Here is a 25,629-nt window from a genome sequence, read left to right as displayed (position 1 = left end):
TCATAAAGGATAAATGGCGTTGAAAGACATGTGGAACTCAAGGAGTTTGAATTGGCTACCAATCAAGGATCTACAACAAAAGTTGTCACTTGTAAATAAGGAGAAAACTTGGATTATTTAGATCTTTTCCAGGACCAAAGAAGAGTAGCCTTCCTCACCAAGAATTAGCAAGTCACTTTAGTATCCATGAGATCCATGTCTTTGAAATAAGGTTGATTCTAGAGACTACTATGACTAGTGGTCAAGGCTCATTATTTTTGGGTTAAATTCCATCAGTCTTTTAGTCAAGATGTTATGTAGTCTTGTTGTGTTCACTTGGAAAGCTACACTCTTTGGGAGCTATAACTCTAATGCTATGTAGTCTTGTTATGGTGACTTGGAAAGATTCCTTTGGGAGATATAATCTAATGCTATGGAGAGTTCTCATGGTTAAACTCCCTCCTTGTGACATGATTGGAAAGTGAAAGCAACTTGACACTCATTGTCCACTCTATAAGAGATTTGAAGACAAGGTCTTTCCCTTATCATGGTCATGTCAAGCATTGTGTTAGCTATAGCAAAAATAGGAGAATGGCTAGTTAGGGCCCAATTGCATGATGTAATTACTTGGAAGGTTACTTTGCTGGGACAAAATGGGAGAATGTTGTTGGGGGTAAATGCGCATGTTCCTAGCCGCCCGTGTATTATTTATGTTGACAGTACTTACACTGTGTATTACTTGCCTGCACACCTGTACACTACAGGTGGCAAGCGCCCATCACTATTTCTTCTTTCAGTGACATTTGAATAAAGGGAAGGCCAGCCACACATTGTGACTCTTGGAGTTTTCACATTGTGTGTGTCTCTTCTCTTGCTCTTGCTTCTTCCACCATAGCTCTTGCTTCCACTCGCATGCTTCCACTTCAGGGCTCACCTCATCTTCAATTGGTATTAGAGCCTTCTTCTCCGTAAGCTCGAGCTTAGTCATTGCTTCAACTTCCATTCGAGCTACGTATAGCAAGGTTTCATTCTTGGCCGTCATTGCTTTACCATTCAAGGTTCATATCAATTGTCTCTTGCTCGAGCACTCTTTAGGGTGTATTGGACCTTGGCCAAGGCACTCTTGAGCTACCATTGAGCTCATCTCAGAGCTCATTCTCAAGTCAATAGCTCATTTTTCACAGGGTAGCCATAACTTAGCTTCTCATTGAAGCTCAACCCATTCTAACCAGTGATTTACCTTATCTAAGGGCTTCATTGGCATTTTCTTATGCACCCCACCCTCCCAAGCCCATCAACAGTCATGGAGCTTCAATAACAGGTCACACTATTTTGCACCTGCCTACGGGCCCCACTTACACAACAACCCATAGCCATTTGCATCTCATACTCAACTTGAGTAACACTCTTTGACATTAACATTGGCCTTGGCATTGGCTATAGCCCTTGGCATTGAGATTGGGCAGACTCCTATATTTAGCTCATTGATTTTATATTCAACATACAATCTATAATAATAGGGTAGCTCCCTGTCTTTGATACCTCACGATCATTGGCATGCTTGTTTGATGGCCGAATGGCTATGTATGATGCTACCATGTTCGAGGATGATATGCCTATGCTTTGAGATCATTTTGGAGCTGATTTGAGTAGTGTTCTTACTCAGTTTGATAGTGATTTGGTTGCTATAATAAGAAGGAATAAAGCTCATTTGGTCAGTGGAATATATGCCTCTTGCTTCTCGAGTGCTTATGAACTATTCGGGGTGATATACCAATGATTATGCTTGATGTTACATGCTATGTCATGGTTCCGAAATGCCTTTGAGGAGTGATTGAAGCTCATTTTGATTGACATTGTCTATTATTTGCCTACAACAAGCATTCTTTGAGATAGTTTATGCCTATTATCATTGGATGATACTTGGACAATCCTCTTGGATATTTTATATTTGCTATGGATCCTACATGTCTTGGTTATGCTTGATGGACATTGGGCTTCATTAGTGACTTGCATTTGGGTTCAAGTAACAACAACATTGTTAAGAAAAATATAAAACCAAATGTAGACCTCTTGTCTGAAATACTACCAACCCAATCTACATTTGTGTAACCATCTAAGTCCAATGGTACACCAGCATCATAGAATAAGGTATAATCCAACATGGACTTGACATAGCACAATGTGTGTCACATTGTATCCAAATGTGGGTTCCATGGAAGCTACGCTCCCAAGTAGATTTTGGAAATGGAGACACCATAGGGTTAAAGATCATGTAAGATTGGAGGATTTGCTTAAGTACTACCAACTTACTAACAAAAGGTGAGTGGGCCTTTGGACTAGTAATCCATCTTTTGTAGGACTTTTTGTTTCATCCATTGGAACCTTTGCTTTTGAGAGAGTCGTAACCCAATAGGGCAACCCAAACATTGGACAACTTTGGCGAGCATATGTCCTTCAAATCCAAACTTTGAAGTGCACTAGGATTGTCCCAACTGGGTAACCTCAGCACTTCAATTTTTTATTTGTTGACTTTATAACAAGATACTTTCACGAATTGATTATACACTTCAAATATATTTTGACTATTGTCACCATCTTCTTCAATCACATTGGCATTGTTGACAACAAACATTAGACATGCAAAAAGGGTCCCATTAGGAAGTGGCAACCCCTTAATTCCTTTTGGCTACTTGATGCACATGCTAGAGGGTACATTAATAATCAACAATTTAACTATATCGAATAAGACTTTACCATTCTTTCTTAAAAGTAGCTCACTTAAGTTAACTTTGAGGTGATTTTTCAAAGAAAAATCATGTTAAGGCTACCATTTTGTTATTAATACTGTGCACATAGAAGCACCTACCATCCTTTGAAATTGTGTTTGGGCGGAATCTTGTTAAAATATATAGCCATTAGATGAAAACACACATTACAAAAAGTGACTTAACTCAAGCTAGTTAGGAATAAAATTTGAACGGCAAAACACCTCATCATTTAACCATTGTGATGGCGCAACGGGCAATGCTACCAAATATTAAATACCATAGAAGATATTTGTTTGAGGAGAATATCTATGGTATTATTATCATCGCTCACTTCATCCAGAACTCGAGCACCAAAGTTTTGGGTATGGCGATTCTCTCCTCTTCTGTGTCATCGGCCCCTTTCAACTGCGTATCCCTCTCCACAGTCGACGACAGCCATGGCCAGGGCCCTTGCCTGCCGCGGTCTGATTTCCACTCGCAAATGCATTTTTTCAAGAAGGCCTGCCTCCACTATCCTCATCAGCAGCCCCAGTCCCGGCTCACCCCTCGCGCCACGATCATCCTGCCATCGGGCGGTGGCCGTGACCCTGCGCCAATTGGCCGTGAGCGCGGCTCCGCCCCCAAGATCATCCTGCCATCGGGAAGCAGTGTCCGCGATGTCCTGGCGAACCGTGAGCCCGTCCCCTCAGGCGGCCGCGAGGTTTACCAGCCATTCCGGCCTCCCCCTCCCTCCATTCCTGCCCTGGAGAGCGTCTCCCTTGAGGAGCAGCTGCAAATCCTTCGCGAGCGCCGGGGTCTCTGGTTTGAATATGCCATTCATGTGCCCTCCCTGATCCGTGCTGGGTATACGCCCTCCATGATCGACGAGGCCACAGGTATGACTGGTGTTGAGCAGAATAAGATTGTGGTCGGCTCGCAGGTGCGCTCGTCCCTGCAGAGCTCCGGCATGGATGAGATGCTACTTTCACAGTTCGATGTCGGTGGTGCCAACCTTCTGTATGAATTGCGGATCCTCTCTTCAGACCAGAGAAAGTCGGCTGCAGAGTTTGCTCTGGAGAAGAAAATGGATCCCAAGGATTGCAGAGACATGGCACGAGCAATGAAGGATTATGAGCGGCGCAAGAGGGAAGAAGGCTGGAGCTCATTCTCATTCACTCCAGGTGATTGCCTGGCATATGCTTGCTACAGGTTGAGCAAGGAGGTTAAGAGTGACACCGAAAGAGAGAATGTTCTGAAGAAAGGATTAGAGTATGCAGTTTCAGATAAGGCACGTGACAAGTTAATGGGAATACTTGAAAGAGGTGAGGGGGATATAGCTGATCAGCAACAGCAAGCAAGACTGGAGGTCATACGACTATCTCCGGTTGAGGCTGGCAGTCCTTCCATACCTCATGTTTTACCTGTAGCAGAACCATCTGCTGAAGATGTTGAGGCTGCACCTGTTGTGACTCTCAAGGGGCCCTTCACCATACAGCATTCTGAGACTGCATGGAAATCTTGGGTTGCAATACCAGCATGGGATCCTGTAAAGAAATCAGGAGCTCCAGTTGCAGTTTCTTATCCAAATGCCAGCATTCTTCCTTGGAAACCAAAGACTAAAAGGGATCTGGAAGAACCAATTCTGGTGATTGTGGATAAACAAAACAAAGAGTCTTCTGATGACTCTTACTTCATGGTTGATGCTAATGGCATTCTTGCCTTGCAGCTTGGGACTGTTGCTGCTGAAAAAGGTAGCAAAATACTTGGAAGGGTTGTGTTGCTGCTTCGCCCACCACTCCCTGAGATCGATGAACTTGATATTGAGTGGGACTAAGCTGTTAATATTATTGTGAGGCAGGAAATTTATTTACCATGTCCAAATTAATAGAAAAAGCAATTTTGAGCATTTGCATGTTGGGCTCACTCCATGCATCCTCTGTTTATTCAGCATCAGACACAAATATATTTTCTGATCCTTGCAGTTTACAGCCAAGCAACTTGACCGAGTATTAACAAGTTCTCGGGTCTTAGGGACAACTTCAAGGTCATCAGACTGACCTGCACTAGCTTGAATTTTAATGTGCATTCCTGATAATGCACTCCGTGGCTGGTTTTGTCTGGGACTATGCTGATGCTAAGGGTAATGACAATTTATTCCCTGAAAGTAAAATGGTGGTCTGGCCGGTTGTTGAAGAATGGTGTACAAGACCTTTCTGTAAGTTGTAGCACTTTTAGAAAATCATCCGTGTGTATCAGGATGTTCTTTGAAATATATACTTGCAGATGAGGCATGACACCATGAGTTCTTGGGATTACTATGTATGCTTCATAATACACTACACACTAAAGCACATCTTGGAACCCTTCCGTGCATATGTATGCCAGCAAGGAATTAATTGATTCTGCAGGATTCTGCAAGTCCATTCTGACATCTAAAGTTGTCCCAAGACCTTTGCTGGCACTCATGGTGGAGCTCAGAGCTTTTGCCGATAATTATCAAAATTATGGCTATGGATACATTTTATTGAAAGTTTTGTAAGTACTCATCGTTTAGTGGGTATGACCATGGTTAGCTTGTGACATCTGATTCAAAGTGTAACCAGTGGTTGTAAGCTTTTGCTAGACCCTGAGGTTTTGACCAGTCCATTACACCATCTGAAAGAGTTCTATAATGTGGTATACTTGGATGAACCTAATAGACCATCTATTGCCTAGCATGAACCTCTCTCTAGAGCTTTTCTGTATTAGCTATTGTAAAAGAAGGTGCTAGTTGCAGCCCAGCAATCCTTAGCTTCCTGATAGCAGAGTATGCTGGTAGTAGAGTATGCTTCCTGATGTATAGCGAGTGGAATCTGGAGCAGTGAAACATTAGTGAATTTAGTTCAATTATTCAAATGGCCATACCTTGGCCTGCCCTATTTCCACTCCTTAGCTCTGTGAATGTGTAGCCTCTTACTAACCTCAAAAGTAGTATGCTCTACCAACTGTGTGGAACTTGAAATGTAAGGACGCCTCTTTGAGGCATCATTACCCCCTTCTGTATTAATGGACAACCTATTCTGGAATAAGGAACTCACATCTGCTTCCATTATTTAGCGACACTGACTTCTCACTCTAGAATGGGAACACAGGATTGTGCTGAAATACTTGCATGCAAAACCATCCATATCTCCCAATTGGCTGAAATCCCCAACTTAAGGGTTACATCTTGAACCTTTGCAAAATGCAAATGAAAGTGTCTCGTTGCATGTAGACCTATCCAAATTGCTCTATTCTTTGATTCTGAGCCTTCAAGTAGATCCAATGTTCCTTCTGGAGGATAAATGATGTGCAAGGTTGACTCTCCTCAACATACCAGGCCATGGCTTCTTTCTATCAATAGCATTTTGTGGGGATAGGGTTTTTCTTTGTCTTGCTTGGCTCCTATAGTGTGGAACGTAAAGATATGTTGGGCAGCACTTTGAGATTTACTGTGAATCTTCTTCATGTGGTGCCATGGGTTGGGAAAAAGTTGTGAACCTTCTTCACATGGTGCCACTGATTGTGAACCTTTTCCTGGAATACATGTTACTTCACAAATGCCCCGTTTGGATTCATTATCTAGCCCTATCAAATTGGTTGGAAGGGGAGATTAGTTTGTTGACAGAGGTGCTTGGGAAGGTCTTATATGACCTGATAATTGGTTATGGCCCCATGTGAGGTGAGAAATGAGCTTGCATAGTATGGAATAGGAGAAAAGAAGTTTCAGATGTTTTCGAAATTTATGACGCAAATGGGTAGGAGGTGGTTCTCATTTCTTAAGAATAGGCTTGCTATGCTTGTTGTTATTATATTTTGGTGATGTGTGTGAATACACTTGAGACTGTTCGATGTACTTTCTTCCCCTTCACGAGGTTTTTTCCCCTAGGCATGATAAATACGCTAATTCATTCTCGACCTTGTATATATGCTTACCCACTTTTAGGGCATGCTTAGTCTTGTAAATCTCTTGATTGACCTCTCAATATATTTTGAGTTGTGTTATCTCAAGCTTCTTCTTTTCAAAGTTGCATACGGGCATTCTCACAATTCTAAATTCAATAATTGATATTCGACCTCTTGCATAGAGTCATCAATACCCTTTGCTTAATTTCCTCAGATTGGGATTAGATTTGATAAGCGTTCATAGGTACAAATATTGCAGATATGATGTAATCAGATTTTCGATTCAAGTTCATTTTGCCTCCCATTTGTACTATTGCTAATATTACATAAGCTATTTTGTTCTTTTGTGTACAATTTTTGACATCAATCATTTCTACAATTAAGAGCCCTTCGAGTCTCCTTTATATTGTGCTACATATCACATGTTGGTTTTGTGCATATTTTCCTCTATACATGTAACTTTTGCATCAAGTATGATCAATGGCCATGATTGAAAATAATGATATATTTTGTATGTTGGCTATTGAGGACAAGTTGAATGAAACCAACTATTTGCTGTGGGCTTATGTAATGTGGCATGTATTGGTTGTAGAGGGGCTTTGAAACATTGTATATGGAATTGAAAGACGTCATGGTGGTGTTTTAGAAGCTCCAAGCGTAATTATAGAAGTAATAGAAACATGTGATGTTGAGAATGCTGTAGGTTTAGTTTTTGCTCCAACTGATGCTAGAGCGCCATCGCCATTATCTCTTGAGTAGATTCATTGGGGATGGTAGAGATGCAAAGGCTAATGTATTTATTGTATTGTTTTTAAAATGTACCATGATACCACATATTCGATCATATAAGACAACTTATATAGATGTATTTGAGTCCATGGACAATTTTTTATCAAAGATCAAAGATCTTAAGAAGCAGCAGATTGTTGCAGGTGAGATTTTGCTAGAGAATTCACTTATGTAGGTTGTTCTCTATGGTCTTCTTGATTCTAAATAGAGTTTTGCTTCTATTATTTGATGATAAAAGGCAATCCAAATGCTTTGTCATTTGATGAGTTGGTTTTTGTTTCATTGTAATAAGAACAATGTAGATAAAATAGGTCCATTTTGCATGTTGAAGTCAGCTTTTGTGGCTAGTCAAAAAGATAAAAAGTAAAAGCTTTGTTTTTTTGCTAGTAAGTGTGGGTGAGTGTATTTGGCTTAGATGCCTCTTGGTTGATTTGGGTGTTGGATAGACATCTACCACCACCATTTTCATTGACAATAGTGTATCAGTGGTTGTACGGAATCTAGTGTTTCATACATGTACTAAGCACATTGAGATGCACTATCATTATTACACCTCAATGTGTATAACAAAGTATATTGAGACATTATTGTAAAGATTTGGTCTTGAAGATTGCAAGTCTATTGCTGCTCCTATGGAGATAGGTTTGAAGTTAAGTTCCCATAATACCAACGATAGTTGTAATGTCTTCCTTTATCAATAAGCTATTCGACACTTGATTTATGTATGTATTATGAGGTACGACATTTAGTTTGCAGTCTTAGAGATAAGCAAGTTTATGCATAGTGTGGGCATTAAGCGTTGGTAGGCAATGAAGCGGATCTTTCGCAACTTGAGCAATACTTAGCACCTTGGGCTATTTTATTCCAAGGGAAATCATTACCACTAGATTTACACACTTTTTCAAATTCTAACTGGGCTCATTGTTAGGATACTTGGTGTATCCACAAGTGGTTTTTGATTCATGCTTGGCAGCTCATGCATATCATGGTTGAGCAAGAAGTAGCGCATTGTGGCCACTTCTAGTTGTGAAGTTGAGCACATGGTAGCTTTTCCAACTACGACTGAGTGTATTTCACTTAGATGCCTCTTAGATGATTTGGGTGTTGGATAGTCATTTGCCACCACCATCTTCACTTATAGTTAGAATGCATTAGCAGTTGCATGGAGTCTAGTGTTCCATGCATATACTAAAGCATATTGAGATGCGCTATCATTATTTTAGAGAGAGACTCTAAACAAAAGAGATCACCTTGACCTATCTACCAAAATAGGATAGCCTTGCAATTCTTTTCACAAAGGCTTTGTCTTGTGAGACATTCGAAGCTTTCCGCAAAGCTTTGGGCTTGCTCTCCTTTGTAGATTGATCTAGCCCACTAGTCATGATACTTCCCTATACATGAGTGCTAGCTCTTATTCACCACGTCACTTTTGGGGGGATTTGTCAATATATTTTGGTAGTGATGTGTGTGAACACAGTTAAGACTGCAAGGTCAAAATTTTCCCTCTTTAGGAGGTTTTTTTCCCATAGCCTTGTATATATGCCTATTCACTTTTAAAGCATCCTTAGTCTTGTAAATCTTCTCAATTGATACCTCTCAATACACTTTTGAGTTATGCTCTTTGAAGCTGCTTCTTCTCCAAGTTGTATATTTGCACTCTTGTAACACTAGATCCAACACTTGCAAAGCTTCAAGGCATTTTGCAAGGGCATGTCCACATAAGAGTAATGTGGAGAACAAGGAAGCAAAGAAAAGCACCGAGGTGGTACATACACATGTAGGGCACAAGATAGGCACCAAAAAAACCCAATCAAGGAGACTCCAAGGCTTGCATGCCATTCGGGGGAGTGGAAAGGTGATGGTGAAAACATGCCTATGGTTGTGATAGACCCAATATAGGCCACCTCATGCATGCAAGCCCTTAAAGTTTCAAACAAGCTGCAAATAGCAAAGGAGAAAGACATAGAGGAAATGAGAATATTCTACAAACCAAGAATGATGGTCAATAACACATGACAAGTAAATCCAAACCCTCAGTTATCTCTAGTGGACCGCAATATACATGCAAACTTGGGTGACACATATGATGATTTTTTAATTTGATATGGGGAGTAGACTGACTAGGAAGATAAACATCGTTTCATGGAATGTGATAGGGTTTTAAAATGATAAAAGAAAGAATCCATGCACTGCTCTATTAAGAAATATTAGACCCAATTTGTAAGCTTTGCAAAAGGTGAAGACTGGGAAAGATTCCTTGGAGAGATTATTGGTCAATGGATGCACGCCCTTTGTGGAAGTAAGAGTAAGGGGAAGAGGAGGCACTGTCCTCTATATGAAATATAGAATTAAGAGAATAGAAGGTGTGCTTGGCCCAAGGATAAGCTATAAAGCTCTAGCTGAAGTTCCATTCTCTCATAGATACCCTATCTATTCAAATCTTAATATAATGAAAAACCACTAATTGGGATGGGTTCCCGCTCCCTTTGATCTTAATGAATCTTTATGTAGGAAAAGCCTATTGTGGAGCTTCAAGAAGAATTTGGTTGCAAAATTCTTCTAACCTTAAGTCCCAAAACTCAACTAGCAAAGATACATTAAACAAGTGATAGCATTTTCCAAGGGGTATGAGAGAAATAAAGTCATTTGGATGTGATTGGCTTTTGATAAAACTACAAGGATTAGAGGTGATATTTTGTTTGCTCTTGTTTGATTGTATTAGTAATTTGAATTTAGTTGGGCTCCTTCATGGAGAGGGTGCAGTTAGGCTTAAGTGGAGGTGCATGGCAAAATGCCTAACTAGTTTTACTTTGGAGCATTTACAGGTAAGTAGAACAAGAAAAGTTTTGCTTGTATAGAAGATGAAAGAGGGAAAAGATGCATAGACAATGCTAAAATTACTCCAATATTCAAGAAATACTTGTTAGGCATGTCAAAGTGGTGCTAAATATAATGAGAGGGGTCCATGCTAAAACTAAGGATCTCCTAAGCTATGTCTAGTTTAGGGTACCATGTGTAAAACGACGATTGATTGAAAGGCCTTTTGCTAGAGAGAAGCTAGAGTTTGTGGTGAAGAAGATGTAGTAAAAGAAGTTGCTGGGCTTGGATGGAATGATAATAGATCTTTTTTGAGGTTTTTGCGATGTATTGGTGAAGGATATCTGTTGTATTACCATATTTTAATAGCGATGTGTGTGAATACTCTGCAGATATGCTAGGTTTTACAAAAGAAAACACAAAGTGTACAACCACAACCATGACTGAAACACAACTCAAACATTAATATAAAAAAACAAAAGAACAAAAATTAAGATAAGTAAATAACTAATGAATAAGTGAATATAAAGTACCGAATAATGAATGGATGTGTGCTCAAGGATAAATCTATCCACCAACAACCAATGACTCTCATGGGAGTGGGTTGAGGGAGAGAGCAATGTGTACCATCTATTGAAGATGGACCTTAAGTGTAGCAACCACCACTTGTAGCAAAACCTATAGGAGTTATGAGGTCGAAGGGAAACAACTATAGATGACCACAGTACTAGACTAAATAGAGAGGACATCAACAAGAGTAAAACAAAACTTGTAGAAGTCACCATGATAAACTCTAGATTGCCACACCATGATAAACTCTAGATTGCCACTCTAGGAGCTGGAGTTGATGATGACAACAAGATGGAGTGAAATGCAAACTAGAGACTTGATGGATGGAGAGTGCTAACTAAGGATCCGCCACGGCAATAGGGTGGATAAGGTATACTGATGATGATAGTAAATTGGAGTAGCCTAGGATGACAAGGAATACAAGTGACCTATCACACTCTCTATTTGTAGATTGAGTTGAGCACTAACCATACAAGACCTATAACTAAAATTGAAGGCTCAAGCGAACAAAATTCTCCTTATTTGATTACACTTCTCTATTCTCTATTCGATGGCCTTTAAACGCTCAAATCGATGATCTTAAATGGCATCTTGTGCCTTTTCTCTTCAGAGGAGTTGTTCAAAGTGTTTGAATAATGTTTTTCATCCTTGAATAAAAGGTCTCGATACTTTCCTCCTAGGATCTCACTTTATATAGAGCATAACCACTTAATCTTGTGTAAGAAGAAAACACATTTAAACTACCTACGTTTCATCCAACTTGAGGCATTCAAAGCACTATACTCCGAAGTACAAAGGTAAAAGCTTTTGCAATTAATGAGTCCAAACTCCCACAAAGGCTGAGACATCAAACCCATATGGTCCTTTTCTCTTGGAGATTTTGGATGGCCACCTTCTTTTCATTGATGCAAACACCCACGCACTAGTCATCCTACCCATTTTGCCTCACTATCCATCAACTCTCGTCCTCTCTAGCTGTTGCCTCATATGAATACGTAGTGCTCCATTGTTGCTACCCATAGCAAGATTTTTTCCTTATAAACATTCCTTTGTTGGCTACCATATTGGCATGTGCTTGTAATTACGATGGTCTCATCGTCCTCATGCAGAAATTATTAGTTTCTTAGGTGCTTTTACTTCTAGTTATCCACCACCTTATCTTCATCTCTGATAGCATTTGTTCAAGCCTTGAAACAACTTGCACTTTATTTTCCTAGGCTCCATAGCATTTTTTCATGACCTCATCCTCTCTTAGTCATGTAGCTCACATAAGGAAGCACCACCTACTCCATCACACGAGTTTTGACAGCCTCCACAGGCCAAGATAGAAGTAAGCCATCTCCACTTTGTCTCTTCTTCTTTGTGGAAATAATAAATAAACAAGTCATGCTAATCAAAAGTGACATGGCAATAAAACATTGTATTTTATATTTACATCCAAAAAGATACATTGAAGGGACACAATTTCAAACTCTTTGTACATAGCCATTCACGCTTGCAAATTATCAATTGAGTTTTCTATGTTCAATGCAATCTACACTACAAGGGAATGGGGACATAGCGACATCGATTTGCGATGCAAAATAGCAGCATCACTATTTGCATCACAAATAACGTCGCTAAATTAGTTAGTGATGCTAATTGCGACACAAACAACGACACCAGTTTGAGAAAAAAAGGGGCAAAAACTCAAGCATGGCATTTGCGCAAACATTTTCGAGAGAGAGCGAAAGAGAGAGCAAGAGAGTTCACTGCCTTGAGAGGGAGAGGGAGAGGAAGAGGGAAAGAGAGAGAAGGAGAGCTCCTCACTGTCGTCTCGTTGCTACCGTCGTACGCAAAGAAGAGAGAGAAGAAGGGACGTCGTGAAGAGGAGGTAGAAAAGAATTCATCCTCGAGCCTTTGTGGTAGGTACATTGCCTCTTCTTGCTTTGTTTTTGTGTTTTCTTCCTTTGTTTTTGTGTTTTCTTCCTTTTTTTTGTTTTTCTTTGTAATGGGATGTATTGAAAGAGAGAGAGGAAGAGAGGAAAGGAGGGAGGGAGAAGAAGGAAGGAAGAGGAAGATGGAATGACGGAGAGAGAGAGGAAAGGTAACAAAGAGAGAGAGAGAGAGAGAGAGAGAGAACGAGAGAAATGAGATGTGAAGAAAGGGAGAGGAAGAGAGAAAGAGAGGGAGAAAGGGTAACAAAGAGAGAGAGGAAGAGAAAAATGAGATATGAAGGGAGGGAGAGAGGAGAATGAGTGAGAGAAACAATAAGGGGGGAGAGAAACAAAGAGAGAGGCAACAAAGAAAGAGAAAGAAAAAGAAAGAGAGGAGGGAGAGAAAGAGAAATAGAGAGTGAAGGAAGAGGTGGAAGAAAAGGGTGGGTCAAGGAGAGGAAGGAGAGTGAAAAGAAAAGAGAGAGAGGGAGGGAGAGAAAAAGGGGGATAGAGCTAGGGAGAAAAAGAGAGAGAGAGAGAACAATAAATAGAAAGCGAGAGAGAAAAATGGAAACACTGAGAGAATTAGAGAGAATGTAATGATAGTAAAATAAAGGGAGAACAAAGAGAGATGGGGAGAGAGGGTCTTTCAATGTCCTTGATTTATAAGTTCTTTATTTTCTATCTTTAAAATAGTTATTAGATGCGTTGAGTGAGAGTGGAGAGGAAAAGAGAGAAGAAAAGAAGGGAGGGAAAGAAAAAGAGAGAAGAAGTGAGAGTGGGAGGGAGAGTGGGGGAGACAAAGAAACATTGAGAGAGAGAGAGAGGGGGGAGAGAGAAACAAAAAATGATGAATGGAGGCAAATAAAAAAAGAAAAAGAGAGAGGGAAAGAGGGGTAGGGAGAGAAACAAAGAAGGATGAAGGGAGCCAAATGGACAAAGAGAGATGGAGGGAGGGAAACAAATAAAGGAAAAGGGAGAGAAAGAGGAGCAGAGATTAAAATGGAGGAAGATCACCAATGCGGGAAACAAAAACCTATTGTTTGACGTAACATAGACCAAATGGAAAACAGTAATGGTCGTGATGTCCAAGATCACGAGGCGTATCTTAATCAATGTGTCATGTGTCCTTGCACTTAATGCAAGTTGGTAATAAGATGAAAGTGACGTCGCTTGTCCATCGAACATGTATGATGCTTCAATGAGTTTCAATTAGAGATCATTAACCAAGTGATCTTAAACTTTGAGCGAATAGTAAGAAAAGTGTGTATCAATCAGGAATGCACCTATTGCGGCCCATTAGAAAATTTTATGGGTGTGTGATGGATGGATTTCCTGAGCTGATATACCAATTGGAGGGCACACCACAGACAATACCCTCGATACCAGAGGAGACAATGGGCCTTTCGGACCTTCCTCCAATCTTGGAACCTGAGATGGAGGCAATAATCAATGCATTAATGCCCATGGATGCCGAGTCATCTGATCTACTGAGAGAAAAAGTGTCTATACCATTACATGATGGGTATCGAGTATCTCGCATGAAGACATTACTTGTGCTCTTAAGTGTGTAGGCAAAGTATAGGTGTAGTGATGCGACTGTGATCGAGTTGTGTAGGTACATTCTACTATAAATTGATTTTTTTGATTCTATTATAAAATAAAAAACACTTCTTGTGCTCTTCAAGGTGTCTTCTGATTTTTTTTCAAGTTGCTAAAGCATCATATATTACCACCTGGAAACACGATGCTTGAGTCCTGTGGTGATGCACGATTGGTATTACGAAAGCTTGGCATGGACTACAATAGCATTCATGCATGTGTCAATGATTGTGTGCTGTTTCGAGGAGACTATGAGACTATGGAGACATGTCCGAAGTGTGGTACTCATAGGTATCGACAGGACTTATAAGGGCAAACCATCCCTCAGAAGGTTCTAAAATACTTTCCACTTATACCGCATATACATCACATGTTTCCTATGTTGGGAATGGCAAATGTTCGTAATGCTTTTTTATTTGTGACAGTTTGTAATGTCGATCGTGATTGCAGGGTATCTCACTCCAAAAATATGCAATGTAATTTATAGGTTGTCAAATTTAGTGCAATGGATCTCACAAAACGAGATCAAGACATCCTCTATTGAATTTGCAAGGCACGGAGCGGTGGAGACGGTCTACTCTTTAAGAAGTACCCACCACAAGCATACTCACGATAAAAACTCACATCCTAGTGCATCTTGTAGATGAAGTGGAGATTGCGGGACCTATCCATACACAATGGATGTCCTTCTTGAAGAGCTTCATGAAAACTTTGAAGGGCTTTGTGCGACAATGAGCTCAGCCAGAAGGTAGCATGGCTAAAGGTTGGCTAGTGTTGGAGGCATTAGTGCATATTTCAGAGTGGCTATCGACGATGGATTCAGAAAATAGTATGCTATGGTTGTTGAAGGATGATGATAGACTGAGAAGAAGCACGAATTAAAATTTCGACGCATTACATGCTATTGACCGATTTGATATCTTGAGGGCATGGAGGAGATGCCGCAGTTTATGTCTATGCAGTGGTTACATGGAGCTTTGATCGCAATTTCTCATGAAGGGGTAGAGGTCTCTACCGAGGAGTGGGAAATCTCGAGGGGATGTAGTCCAAAGGTGACTGCATGCTTTATTTACTATTGTATCTATATTTCATGTGCAATAACTAATCTAACCATTTCGGTGTACAATACAAAATCTACATTACGAGATGGTCATGCGGGTGACATTTTCGTGTTGAGCGCATTGACAAAATGCGCTCTAGAACGGATTGTGGTGTCATGGCAAAGTTCAAGCAAGAAATACAACGACGGACCATGGATCCGAATACCATGGTAGATGAGATGGAGTATTTTGGAAACTTGCAAAGTGTTATCTTAGTAGATTACCATAGCTTCTACATAATCATATTTGACGTACAATGGTTTAAAGTGGTGTTGGAAGGAGCTCGGGTAACCATTCGACGAGGTCCATCTAGATTTCTCAAAATAGATTCCAAGAAAAGATGTATGGATCTGCGCGATACATTTGTCTTGTCAGGTCATTGTGAATAGGTGCATGTCTTATTTTTTTAACTTTTCCATAACACGAAACAATCACAAATATTGATTCACTCTTATATCTCATAATGAATAGGTAATCTTCTATCTAAATCCTCGACAACCTCGATGGTAGTATGTTGTGCAATAAACTCCTCGGAGTGTGCAAGTGTATAATGGAAGCAACGTTCCCAGCCTAGAGATGAGGAGAGTACACAGGTGGAGTGGTCGATATTGCGAGGGTGGAGGGTGAAGAGGGGGACTTGGAGTGTGTAGGGAGGGGCACACACGGGTAACATAGACGAAGAGATAAGAGGCCAAGATTTTTTTGAGAATGAAGTGGACTCCTCTTTCTATGGTGACCTATCTATAGACCTTCTAGTGTATGCCAAGCTATTCCAAGAGATTGACATGGGACCATAGACTGAGTCATATTTGCATCCGCTTACTCAATTCATTGATGATTTGCTTTTAAGGATACTTTAGTATATGTATTTTAATTAGTAGCATTTTTTTAGAGTTATTATCGTATTTTACCTAAATCTTTATATTGATTATGCTAACATCATTTTTTGTACGTGCTGTCAAAAATCGCGTGATGGGGGGGTGTGCTTGAGCTGTTGTGCCAAACACACACTGTATACACAAGAGGAAGCTCACTCAAGAACACAAGAAGAGAGATGGAGGCCAAAACATTTTCTTGATGGTTTCTTATTCTTCTTCCACACACTATACAATGTACACAAAGTATAGATAAGATACAACATAAAGGAAAATGGCCTACTAAGTCAAACAGTGCATAACCGACTACACTAATCGACTGGTGCTATGTCTTTGCCAGCAGTTGTAGGTAGGTGTAACAAACTAAAAATAATAAGTGATAAGTCAGTGGCCATGTGAGTGTCATAATGACCACCAACGTGCTAAGTGTAGACGTGCGGACCCATCTAGCCAGGCGGTCCATCATCAATGTCCGCACGTGTTGAGCTTGCCATCTCAACACTCCCCCTCAAGCTCAACTCTATCTCTGCAACTCCAAGTAAGCTTCGAAACTTTCGAAGCTTCTCTGCACCCAATGCCTTTATGTAAATGTTAGCTATCTGATCCTGTGTGCTAACATATACCAAGTCAATCTCTCCTGCAAGTATCTTCTCTCTCACAAAGTGGTAGTGCACCTCAATGTGTTTAGTCCTAGTATGGAACACTGGATTCCTAGCTAGCTGTATGCTGCTCATGTTGTCACAATGAATGACAACTGGACCATCTCCTTGCACATCCAAATCATGTAATAACTTTTGCAGCCATACCACATCACATGCTGCCATAGCAACACCTTTATACTCAACCTCTGTACTTAATAAAGCAATTGTAAGTCACTTTTTGCTACTCCATGTAACTGCTGCACTACCAAGGGAAAACATGAATCCACTTGTAGATCTTCTGTCTGACATGCTACTAGCCCAATTTGCATCTGTGTATCCAAAGACCTGTACATCCTTACTTGCCTCATAAAAAAGTCCATAATGTAAAGTGGACTTCACATACCTCAATATACGTCTAACTGCATCCAAATGAGGCTTTCTAGGCATCTGTATAAACTGACTGGCAAGGCCAACAACATAGCTCAAGTCTGGTCTTGTGATAGTCACGTAAATCAAATTCCCTACTATCCTCCTGAACATAGTAGGGTCTTCTATTGCATCCCCAACATCAGCACTCAACTTCACATTTTGCTCCAATGGTACTGAAAGAGGCTTACATGCTGCCATACCATACTTGGATAACATATCCAAGCCATACTGCCTTTGGGATAGCCATATACCCTCATCACATCTGATCAACTCAATACCAAGAAAGTATCTCAACTCACCCAAATCCTTGATCTCAAACTTCTTCTTCATGAATTCCTTAACTTTAGCAATCCCATTTTCATTGTCACCTGTAATAATCAAGTCATCCACATAGATGACTATGATGACCAAACCTGCATCTCCCTTTCTCACATAAAGTGAGTGATCAGTATCAGAAATACAAAATCCAATATTGACAAGATACTCTCCAATCTTGTCAAACCATGCTCTAGGTGCTTGCTTCAGTCCATAGAGCTCCTTCTTTAACCTGCATACATATGTGGGATGCTCTAAATCCTCATAACCTAATGCCTGCTCCATATACACTTCTTCTTGCCATTCAGCATGCAAGAAGGCATTCTTAACATCCATTTGCTGCAAACTCCAACCTTTGGCTGGTGCCAAGGCAATCACACATCTAATAGTTGCCATCCTAGCAACTGGACTGAATGTCTCTTCATAATCTATGCCATATGTTTGAGCATAGCCTTTTGCAACCATCCTAGCTTTATACCTACTAACTGAACCATCTGCATTATGCTTGACTTTGTAAACCCACTTACAGCTAATAGCTTTCTTACCCTTAGGTAAGGGTACCAAATCCCAAGTCTTATTGGCTTCTAATGCAGCCATCTCCTCATCCATTGCTGCATCCCAATGAGCATGACCAATAGTATCCTCAAAACAAGTGGGCTCAACATCCGCAACTAGTTTCACCATATAAGCATAATGGTGAGCTGCATAACCTTCAAAACCAAATCTTTTAACAGGGTATCTGACCTTGCTAGATATGCGTACCACCGGATCACTCAATGGAGCCTTTACATTGCTATGAGCTCACTTTACACCTGGTGTCCTGATAGAAGGAATACTAATCTCATCATCCAAGCTCTCCGAACCACTAGAATCTCCATCCAATCCCAAATGACTGGTAGATGCATCATTACCATCCAACACTTTCTTCTTTCCTTTGTCCTTCCCTGCAACACTTATAGATTCACCTGAAGATGTGGGGCTACTTCTTAGTCTCCTAGACCAAGGGCTCACTGTTGGTGTAGTACCAGATGATGTTTTTGGTCCACTAAGACTCTGTGATTCTTGTTTATCTTTCTGCACATAGCTATCCTGATCATTATCATCATCCAAAACATCACCAATAGGTGTATACCAACTTCCCATCTCATCAAAGATAACATCCCTGCTCACTCTGAACTCACTTGTGACAGGGTTATAACAGCGATACCCTTTCTGATCTAAAGAGTACCCAATAAAAACACACTTTTTTGCCTTGGAATCAAGCTTCTTCCGTAGCTCATTTGGCACATGAACATATGCAACACAGCCAAAAACCTTCAAGTGCGATACATCAGGCTTCTTGCCAGTAAAGCACTCTTCAGGAGTCATTCCATGAACTGCAGTTGTGGGAGTTCTGTTCATAATGTAGACAATAGTATGGATAGCCTCAGACCAAAAATGTTTGGGCATATTCTTTTCAGCCACCATTAATGCTCGTGAAACTTCTACAATATGCTTGTTTTTTCTTTCTGCAACACCATTTTGTTGTGGGATATATCTGCAACTAAATTGCCTCTTTATCCTATGAGTCCTCAAGAAGCCACTGAACTCATTAGAGAGGTACTCTCCCCCTCCATGTGATCTCAAGCACTTTACTTTTAACCTTGTTTCTGTTTCAATAGCTGCCTTAAAAGATTTGAAGTGCTCAAACACATCACTTTTTTTCTTCATGAAGTATACCCATAACTTCCTTGAACAGTCATCAATAAATGTGACGAAGTATTTGTTGCCACCAAGAGATACTTTCTGTGTAGGCCCCCAAACATCTGTATGCACTACATCAAGTATTTTTCTACTCACTTCTCTATCATGCGAGAAGGGTTGTCTTGCCTGCTTACCAAATTGGCATGCTTCACAGACTTTATGCAATTTTGCAACTCTAAAAGAAGGCAACCCTGTAACCAATCCTCTGGACTGCATTAATTTCAGTCTTTGCACATTTGCATGTCCAATACGTTTATGCTATATTTCAATATTTGCAACTACTCCTTTTCCTTTAGCATACATAGTAGCATCCATTGCAGGAATTCCAGCATCTAAAGTGAACATTCGGCCGACTCTACTTCCTTTTGCGACTAACTTGCACTTATCATTAAAGTCTTCTACAAAACAACCTTTTACATTGAATTGGACCTGCAATCCCTACTCTACCATTTGGCCAACAGACACTAGACTCTTTGTAATTGATGGCACATGTAATACATATGTCAAACTCTTTGTCTGGCCATCATACAAGGACAAGGGAACCTTTCCAATGTGTGAAATTGGGTGGCATGAATCATCACCCGCCTGCACATAACCTGGGTTTTGTAAGTCCTACATCTCTCCAAGCCATTCAACATGACTGGTCATATGATTAGATGCACCTGAATCGACATACCATACATCATCATGTGTCCCCTTTCCTGTAACTGCATTCATCATATGCTGCATAACAAATAGACACTCATTTTTGTCTTCATTCTATCGTGAAGACGATGCATAGTTTTCTTGTTGCAATTTATCACTGCGAATATCATCCTTCTTTGCATAGCAATGGGCTGCAATATGGCCTGTTTTGCCACAATAATGGCAAACAATAGTAGAATTTCCAGAACCTCTATTTTGCCATCCACCTCTTCCTCTAGAGCTCCCCCTACCTCTAAAGTTTCCTCTGCCTTTAGAAATCTGCATTTCACCAAACTGTTGATTGAACCTGTTTGACTGGTTATCGCCAGCATGTCCCATACCACGGCCTCTCGAAGAGGATCTACCACATCCCCTTTCTGAACTCAAGTAAAATGCTTGGACCTGTTCACCATTTCTTTCAGACGAATCACCCTGCATATTGACCTCTTCAGTAATCATGAGAGAGATCAGCTCATCAAAATCTAGAAATGGCTTTCGTACATATACTGAAGTAACAAATGATTTCCATGCCTTCTCATTGTTAAGGCCACTCAGAGTGGATGAAACCAAATCATCATCATCCGGCATTGCATCAATCGCTGCTAAAACATGTGTAATGCTCCTCACCTTCAATACATACTCATTGATAGATATTTTTCCTTTCTTCAAGGCATTCAACTCTTGCTTGAGTTGAATCTTTCGTGCCTTTGTATTTACTGAAAACATGCTCTCAAAAATTGTCCAAGCTGCACGTGAAGTTTCTGCATTCCTGATATGTCCCGGCATAGTATTATCAATGACTCAGATAGCCAATATATCACATTTTTATCTTTCCATGCTTTTAACTCATCTGCAGTCAAGGGATACCTAGCTCTAGCTCCTTTTCTTCACCACCTGAGACAAACTCATAAAGGCCCTTTCCAATGAGGAAGTTCGTCACACGTAACGTCCATGAAGGGTAGTTGTTCTTGTTGAGCTTCTCAATAATGAGATTTTCACTGTTCTCTGCCATTATCACAAACAAGGATACAACAAAACAAGCTAGTCTTCTACAATCTTTCACAACACGTGCACAACAATACACCAAGCAACCTTTTTCACTGATTGCTCAATAGTATATGTAATCTGCAACATGTTTGCAGATAAACCTTATGTTTCCTTCTTGCAAACACCTCAAAAACTACATATTCGCAATCTATAACCTGTGCACCCACTTTCGGTCAATACGGACGAAATCACAGTGTATCCTGAAACTAGTGTCCGCAACCTTGCGGCTTTAAAATGGAGTCTGAAATAGCCTCAGATGCCCAAAATAATTGTGGAAAAGCCCTGAAGGGTTCATCTGCAGAATATACAGTGATCTGCTTGCACACCAAATCTCACATTAATCTGAGATTTTTGCTGGACCCTGCTTCCGGTGCCTCCACTGGCATTATCCAAGAGAGAGAGTGGAAGAATGGGAGAGCTTCTTACCTGTTGCTTGCTTGCTCAAACCTTGCTTCTTCTCCTTCACTTCAGCCTTCGAAATCAGCCTTTCTTAGTGGCGCAGCTCTGATACCATGTCAAAAATCGCGTGATGGGAAGGTGAGCTTGAGTTGTGTGCCAAACACACACTGTATACACAAGAGGAAGCTCACTCAAGAACACAAGAAGAGAGATGGAGGCTAGAACATTTTCTTGCTAGTTTCTTCTTCTTCTTCCACACATTATACAATGTACACAAAGTATAGATAAGATACAACATAATGGAAAGTGGCCTACTAAGTCAAACAGTGTATAACCGACTACACTAATCGACTAGCGCTATGTCTTTGCCAATTGTAGGTAGGTGTAACAAAATAAATATAATAAGTGATAAGTCAGTGGCCATGTGAGTATCATAATGACCACCAACGTACTAAGTGTAGATGTGCGGACCCATCTAGCCAGGCGGTCCATCATCAATGTCCGCACATGTTGAGCTTGCCATCTCAACACGTGCAGGTTACCTCTAACAATACCCAGAGAGCAGGATGAGTCGAGAGATGACCGATGAGGAGTTGTAGGAGATATTTAGACATATGTCTCTAGATCAAATGGTCTGATTTAGAGATATGGAAGACCAGGAGTTATCATGGACATCATCAGTCCGTTCTGTGAGGTCTACTTCGGCATGCTCTAATGCTTCGATTTCTACTAGATGAGGTTGATGCTCCAGACTGGCCTCAGATGGAGGGAGTGGTTTGATTTCTAGTAGATGAGGTTGATGCTCCAGACTGGCCTCGGATGGAGGGAGAGGTTCTTGGGTAGTTTCTGGGGCACTACTGTGGGGATGTGGATGCTAAGAGTATGCGATTGGTTTTAGAGAGGGTCGCTACTTCTCGCTCTCATACCGGTTCGAAAGAGAGTGACTCAGGTGGGTATTGTGGAGGTATCAATGCAGTGTCTCCATCTCGTTGATTTGGTGGGTACTTGTTGCCTCTAGGATTTGTCACACCTGTAGGGACATTTACTCCCATGACTTCAAGTTTTGCTTAATAGTCCATAGTATGTGGCATTCCTATGGGTGCTACTCTGAGAGATACTACCCCTGTAGGCATGCTCGACATATAAGGGTCTCCTGGTTTTTCCTAGGAGGGTGGTCACAAGTGGGAGAGGCCACAACTTAGACATATCCCAATAGGGTATGGCTACCTTGTAGATGATAGGACATGTGATGTAATCATGAATAATGAGGGGAGAAGGGTGATGTCTCGCATGAGAGAGTTGCGCCAATAAGTATTTGGGCACAACGTTCTGGACCATTGGGGAAGAATATACCCGAGAAGGGAAGAAAGAACTATATAGTGGCATCCTTGCATGAGGAGCAGCAGAGAGGTTCTTCACTGGGTGGATGATCGAGTGTATGCATGCATACATGTCACACAGATGATCGGACACACACAAGGCAATTAAGAGTGGTGTCTTAAATCCTGAGTGGCTAGATGCAGAGAATTGGCAGAGACTTGAGGAGGAGGCCATAGATTCTCTAGGATGATAGTAATAGAGCAGCACATCACAGGAGGCAACGAGGGCATGATTGGAGGCAAGGGTCACGCATCATCTAAAGTGGAGTGGTGGCCACAGGACTTATCTGGAGGACTTTGTAAGTTTTCTTTTGGTTCTTCTCACTTTCTTATTTGGGATGTCACTTGTACTAACAATCTAGTTTCTAATAATGCTATTCTATTTTTTTTGCAGCACTCCATCACAAATTGTGATCCCATAGGTTTGGAGACTCAACATGTAGAGAGACACGATCTCACTACACTTATCGTTAAATTATACACACGTGGCGGCCCAATAAGTCAATCTTCTTTCTTGTTGGTAGTCAGTAGTTTTTTCTATGATGCATTATGTATAGGGGACTAATTGTTTGGTTGTTCATTTTGTAGAGTCTGTTTGACACTCCTTTGTGTTGGGACGATGGCGAGGATCTGTAGCATGCACTTGGATTCATGGAGCACATACCATCTTCTTTTTTGGTCCTGCAATCTATGCATCCCTCTCCCATCTCCCATGTAGCATTCCTTTAATGTACTTATCATCCTTTGTATAAAATCATACTTTGCAATATTTACATATATATTTTCATGTTTGTTTTGGCTCTCATCTCCATGGTTCCATGTAATTTCATCAGTTATCACTAGACTTGTACAAATTTTATGAGTTATTACTCATGGTTTTAAGTAGTTTTTGTGTTCGTCTTGACGATGGTTGCATATCCAACATGTATTTGCTTTGCATAATGTTACATAGCATATGGTGCTATGGGTGGCCACAAAATTTTTTTACCTCTCTAACCATCACTATTTGCGTCGCAAATTTATTGCATGCATCGCTATTAACATTGCAATAAGCATCACAAAGTGTTGCTATTTGCATTGCTATTAGCATTGCATTTGCAATGCTAATTGTGATACTAATACGATGCCCTCTCTGCGACAATTTTGTAGAGACGCTCATACTGAACCTTTAGCGAGACGACGGAGGTGATTTTTTTAATGAACATTTGCATCGCTTTGAACATCGATATGAGGCATGTATCTTGTAGTGCTAGTTCAAAATGTTTCTCTTCAAGTTTTCTACATGGTATCACGCTGAGTGTTGTGGTGAAGCCATCTTCTTGACTCATTGTCAAAGGTGCCCTTTTTGGTGCTAGTCCAGATGGCAACAACAATCAATACGAACATACAAAATAGATAAGTTTAATGAAACTAATTTCTAATTTTGGAAGTTAAAAATCACAATTGTTTTATATAAGCTTGAATTACTCGGCATGGTTGATGGTTTCATGCCCAAGCCTAGACCGAATGATGCGACATTAAATGATTGGCCAAAACACCTATATGTCCACTTGGAAATCCTACTAGATTTGTGGGATAAGCAGCCACAACATATCAAATCACTCATTTTTGCAAAAGACGTGGGATTGGGATCAATTAAAATCGATCTACAAATTCACCAATATATCAACTCAAGTTTCTAGCCTCATAAATCTTATGTAATAGACCCTTCCTGAAGATAGTTGTGCCCCAATTTTCATTAACACTTGGCAATTGGCAAAGGATGAAGCTACCTAATCAGGTTTTGTGCTTCTTGATAATATCTAAGCCATGCTATTGTTAGCTTCACTACTGCCATTTTGGCAACCTTTTCTCACTACCATTATTAACACAAACCTTACCATTCCGACCCTCATTCCAAGTATCCTCTAAGAGGGTACACTGCATGCCACTATTTCAAACAACAATCATGCATCTACCTCAAAAGATCCACCCATGAATCTTTCCGTGGTTAGTGTTAATAATAAGTGTGGAAAATTTACATGTAGACCTACGAACAATTTTTCTCATCACCCCACCTCCAAATTTGCTTCATCTAGCAAATATACAATTCTTAAACCCTTATGCAAAGTTTGTAACAAACTTGGATATTATTCTCAGGATTTTTGGTTAAAGCATTCGAATAAAGGCAAAAGCCATTATAAACAAGGGTGAACTTATTGTGTAGATGAGTATGAAGGAGGAGAAGACTTTTTATGAAGAGAGAGACAACGATAGTCCCTCTTTGTCCTAGATACCTTTGGATGATGAGGAGGTTCTCCTTTCTTGGATGGCTTTCGATCCACATAACCAACCTCCTCCTTACATGTGGATCCTTGACATTGGTGCTAAATGCCACCTTACCCATAACTTTGCTTGGTTACAAGATTATACCCCTTTTCATACTCCATTTGAAGTATGCTTCATGACCAAATCTGGTCTTGAACGTAGAAAGGCAATCATTCAACTCTATCGAATGGCCACATCATCAAAATTGATAATGTGTATCATGTCCCCAATCTAGCAAACAACTTAATTTTAATTAGCACATTAAATTCTCCACAAGAAAACATAGAATTTCATGTCCACTACTGTTGCAAAATTAAATATATATTATTACCATTTGGAAAGTTACACATTCCTATATGCCCT

At 40.4% G+C, this 25,629-nt stretch overlaps 1 protein-coding gene across 1 annotated transcript; it reads left to right on the top strand.

Moving 5' to 3' along the window:
* The first annotated feature begins 3,055 nt into the window (after nt 1-3,055).
* LOC148038165 (rubisco accumulation factor 1.1, chloroplastic-like) lies at nt 3,056-5,202 on the top strand. Its single transcript, XM_087669690.1, has one exon. It carries the CDS (start codon nt 3,115-3,117, stop codon nt 4,561-4,563), a length of 1,449 nt encoding a protein of 482 aa, XP_087525816.1. The 5' UTR covers nt 3,056-3,114; the 3' UTR covers nt 4,564-5,202.
* Nucleotides 5,203-25,629: the final 20,427 nt, after the last annotated feature.

Source organism: Lygodium microphyllum, chromosome 3, assembly GCF_053477565.2.
Source record: "Lygodium microphyllum isolate KBCC chromosome 3, Lygodium_microphyllum_v1.1.10, whole genome shotgun sequence".
NCBI classification, from domain to species: Eukaryota; Viridiplantae; Streptophyta; class Polypodiopsida; order Schizaeales; family Lygodiaceae; genus Lygodium; species Lygodium microphyllum.
The sequence above is the reverse complement of the archived record's forward strand: the minus strand, read 5'-3'. Positions and strand labels throughout refer to the sequence as shown.

Bases quoted from the DNA above. Each gene is read 5' to 3' on its own strand.
- LOC148038165 (XM_087669690.1), top strand. From the start codon at position 3,115: ATGGCGATTCTCTCCTCTTCTGTGTCATCGGCCCCTTTCAACTGCGTA.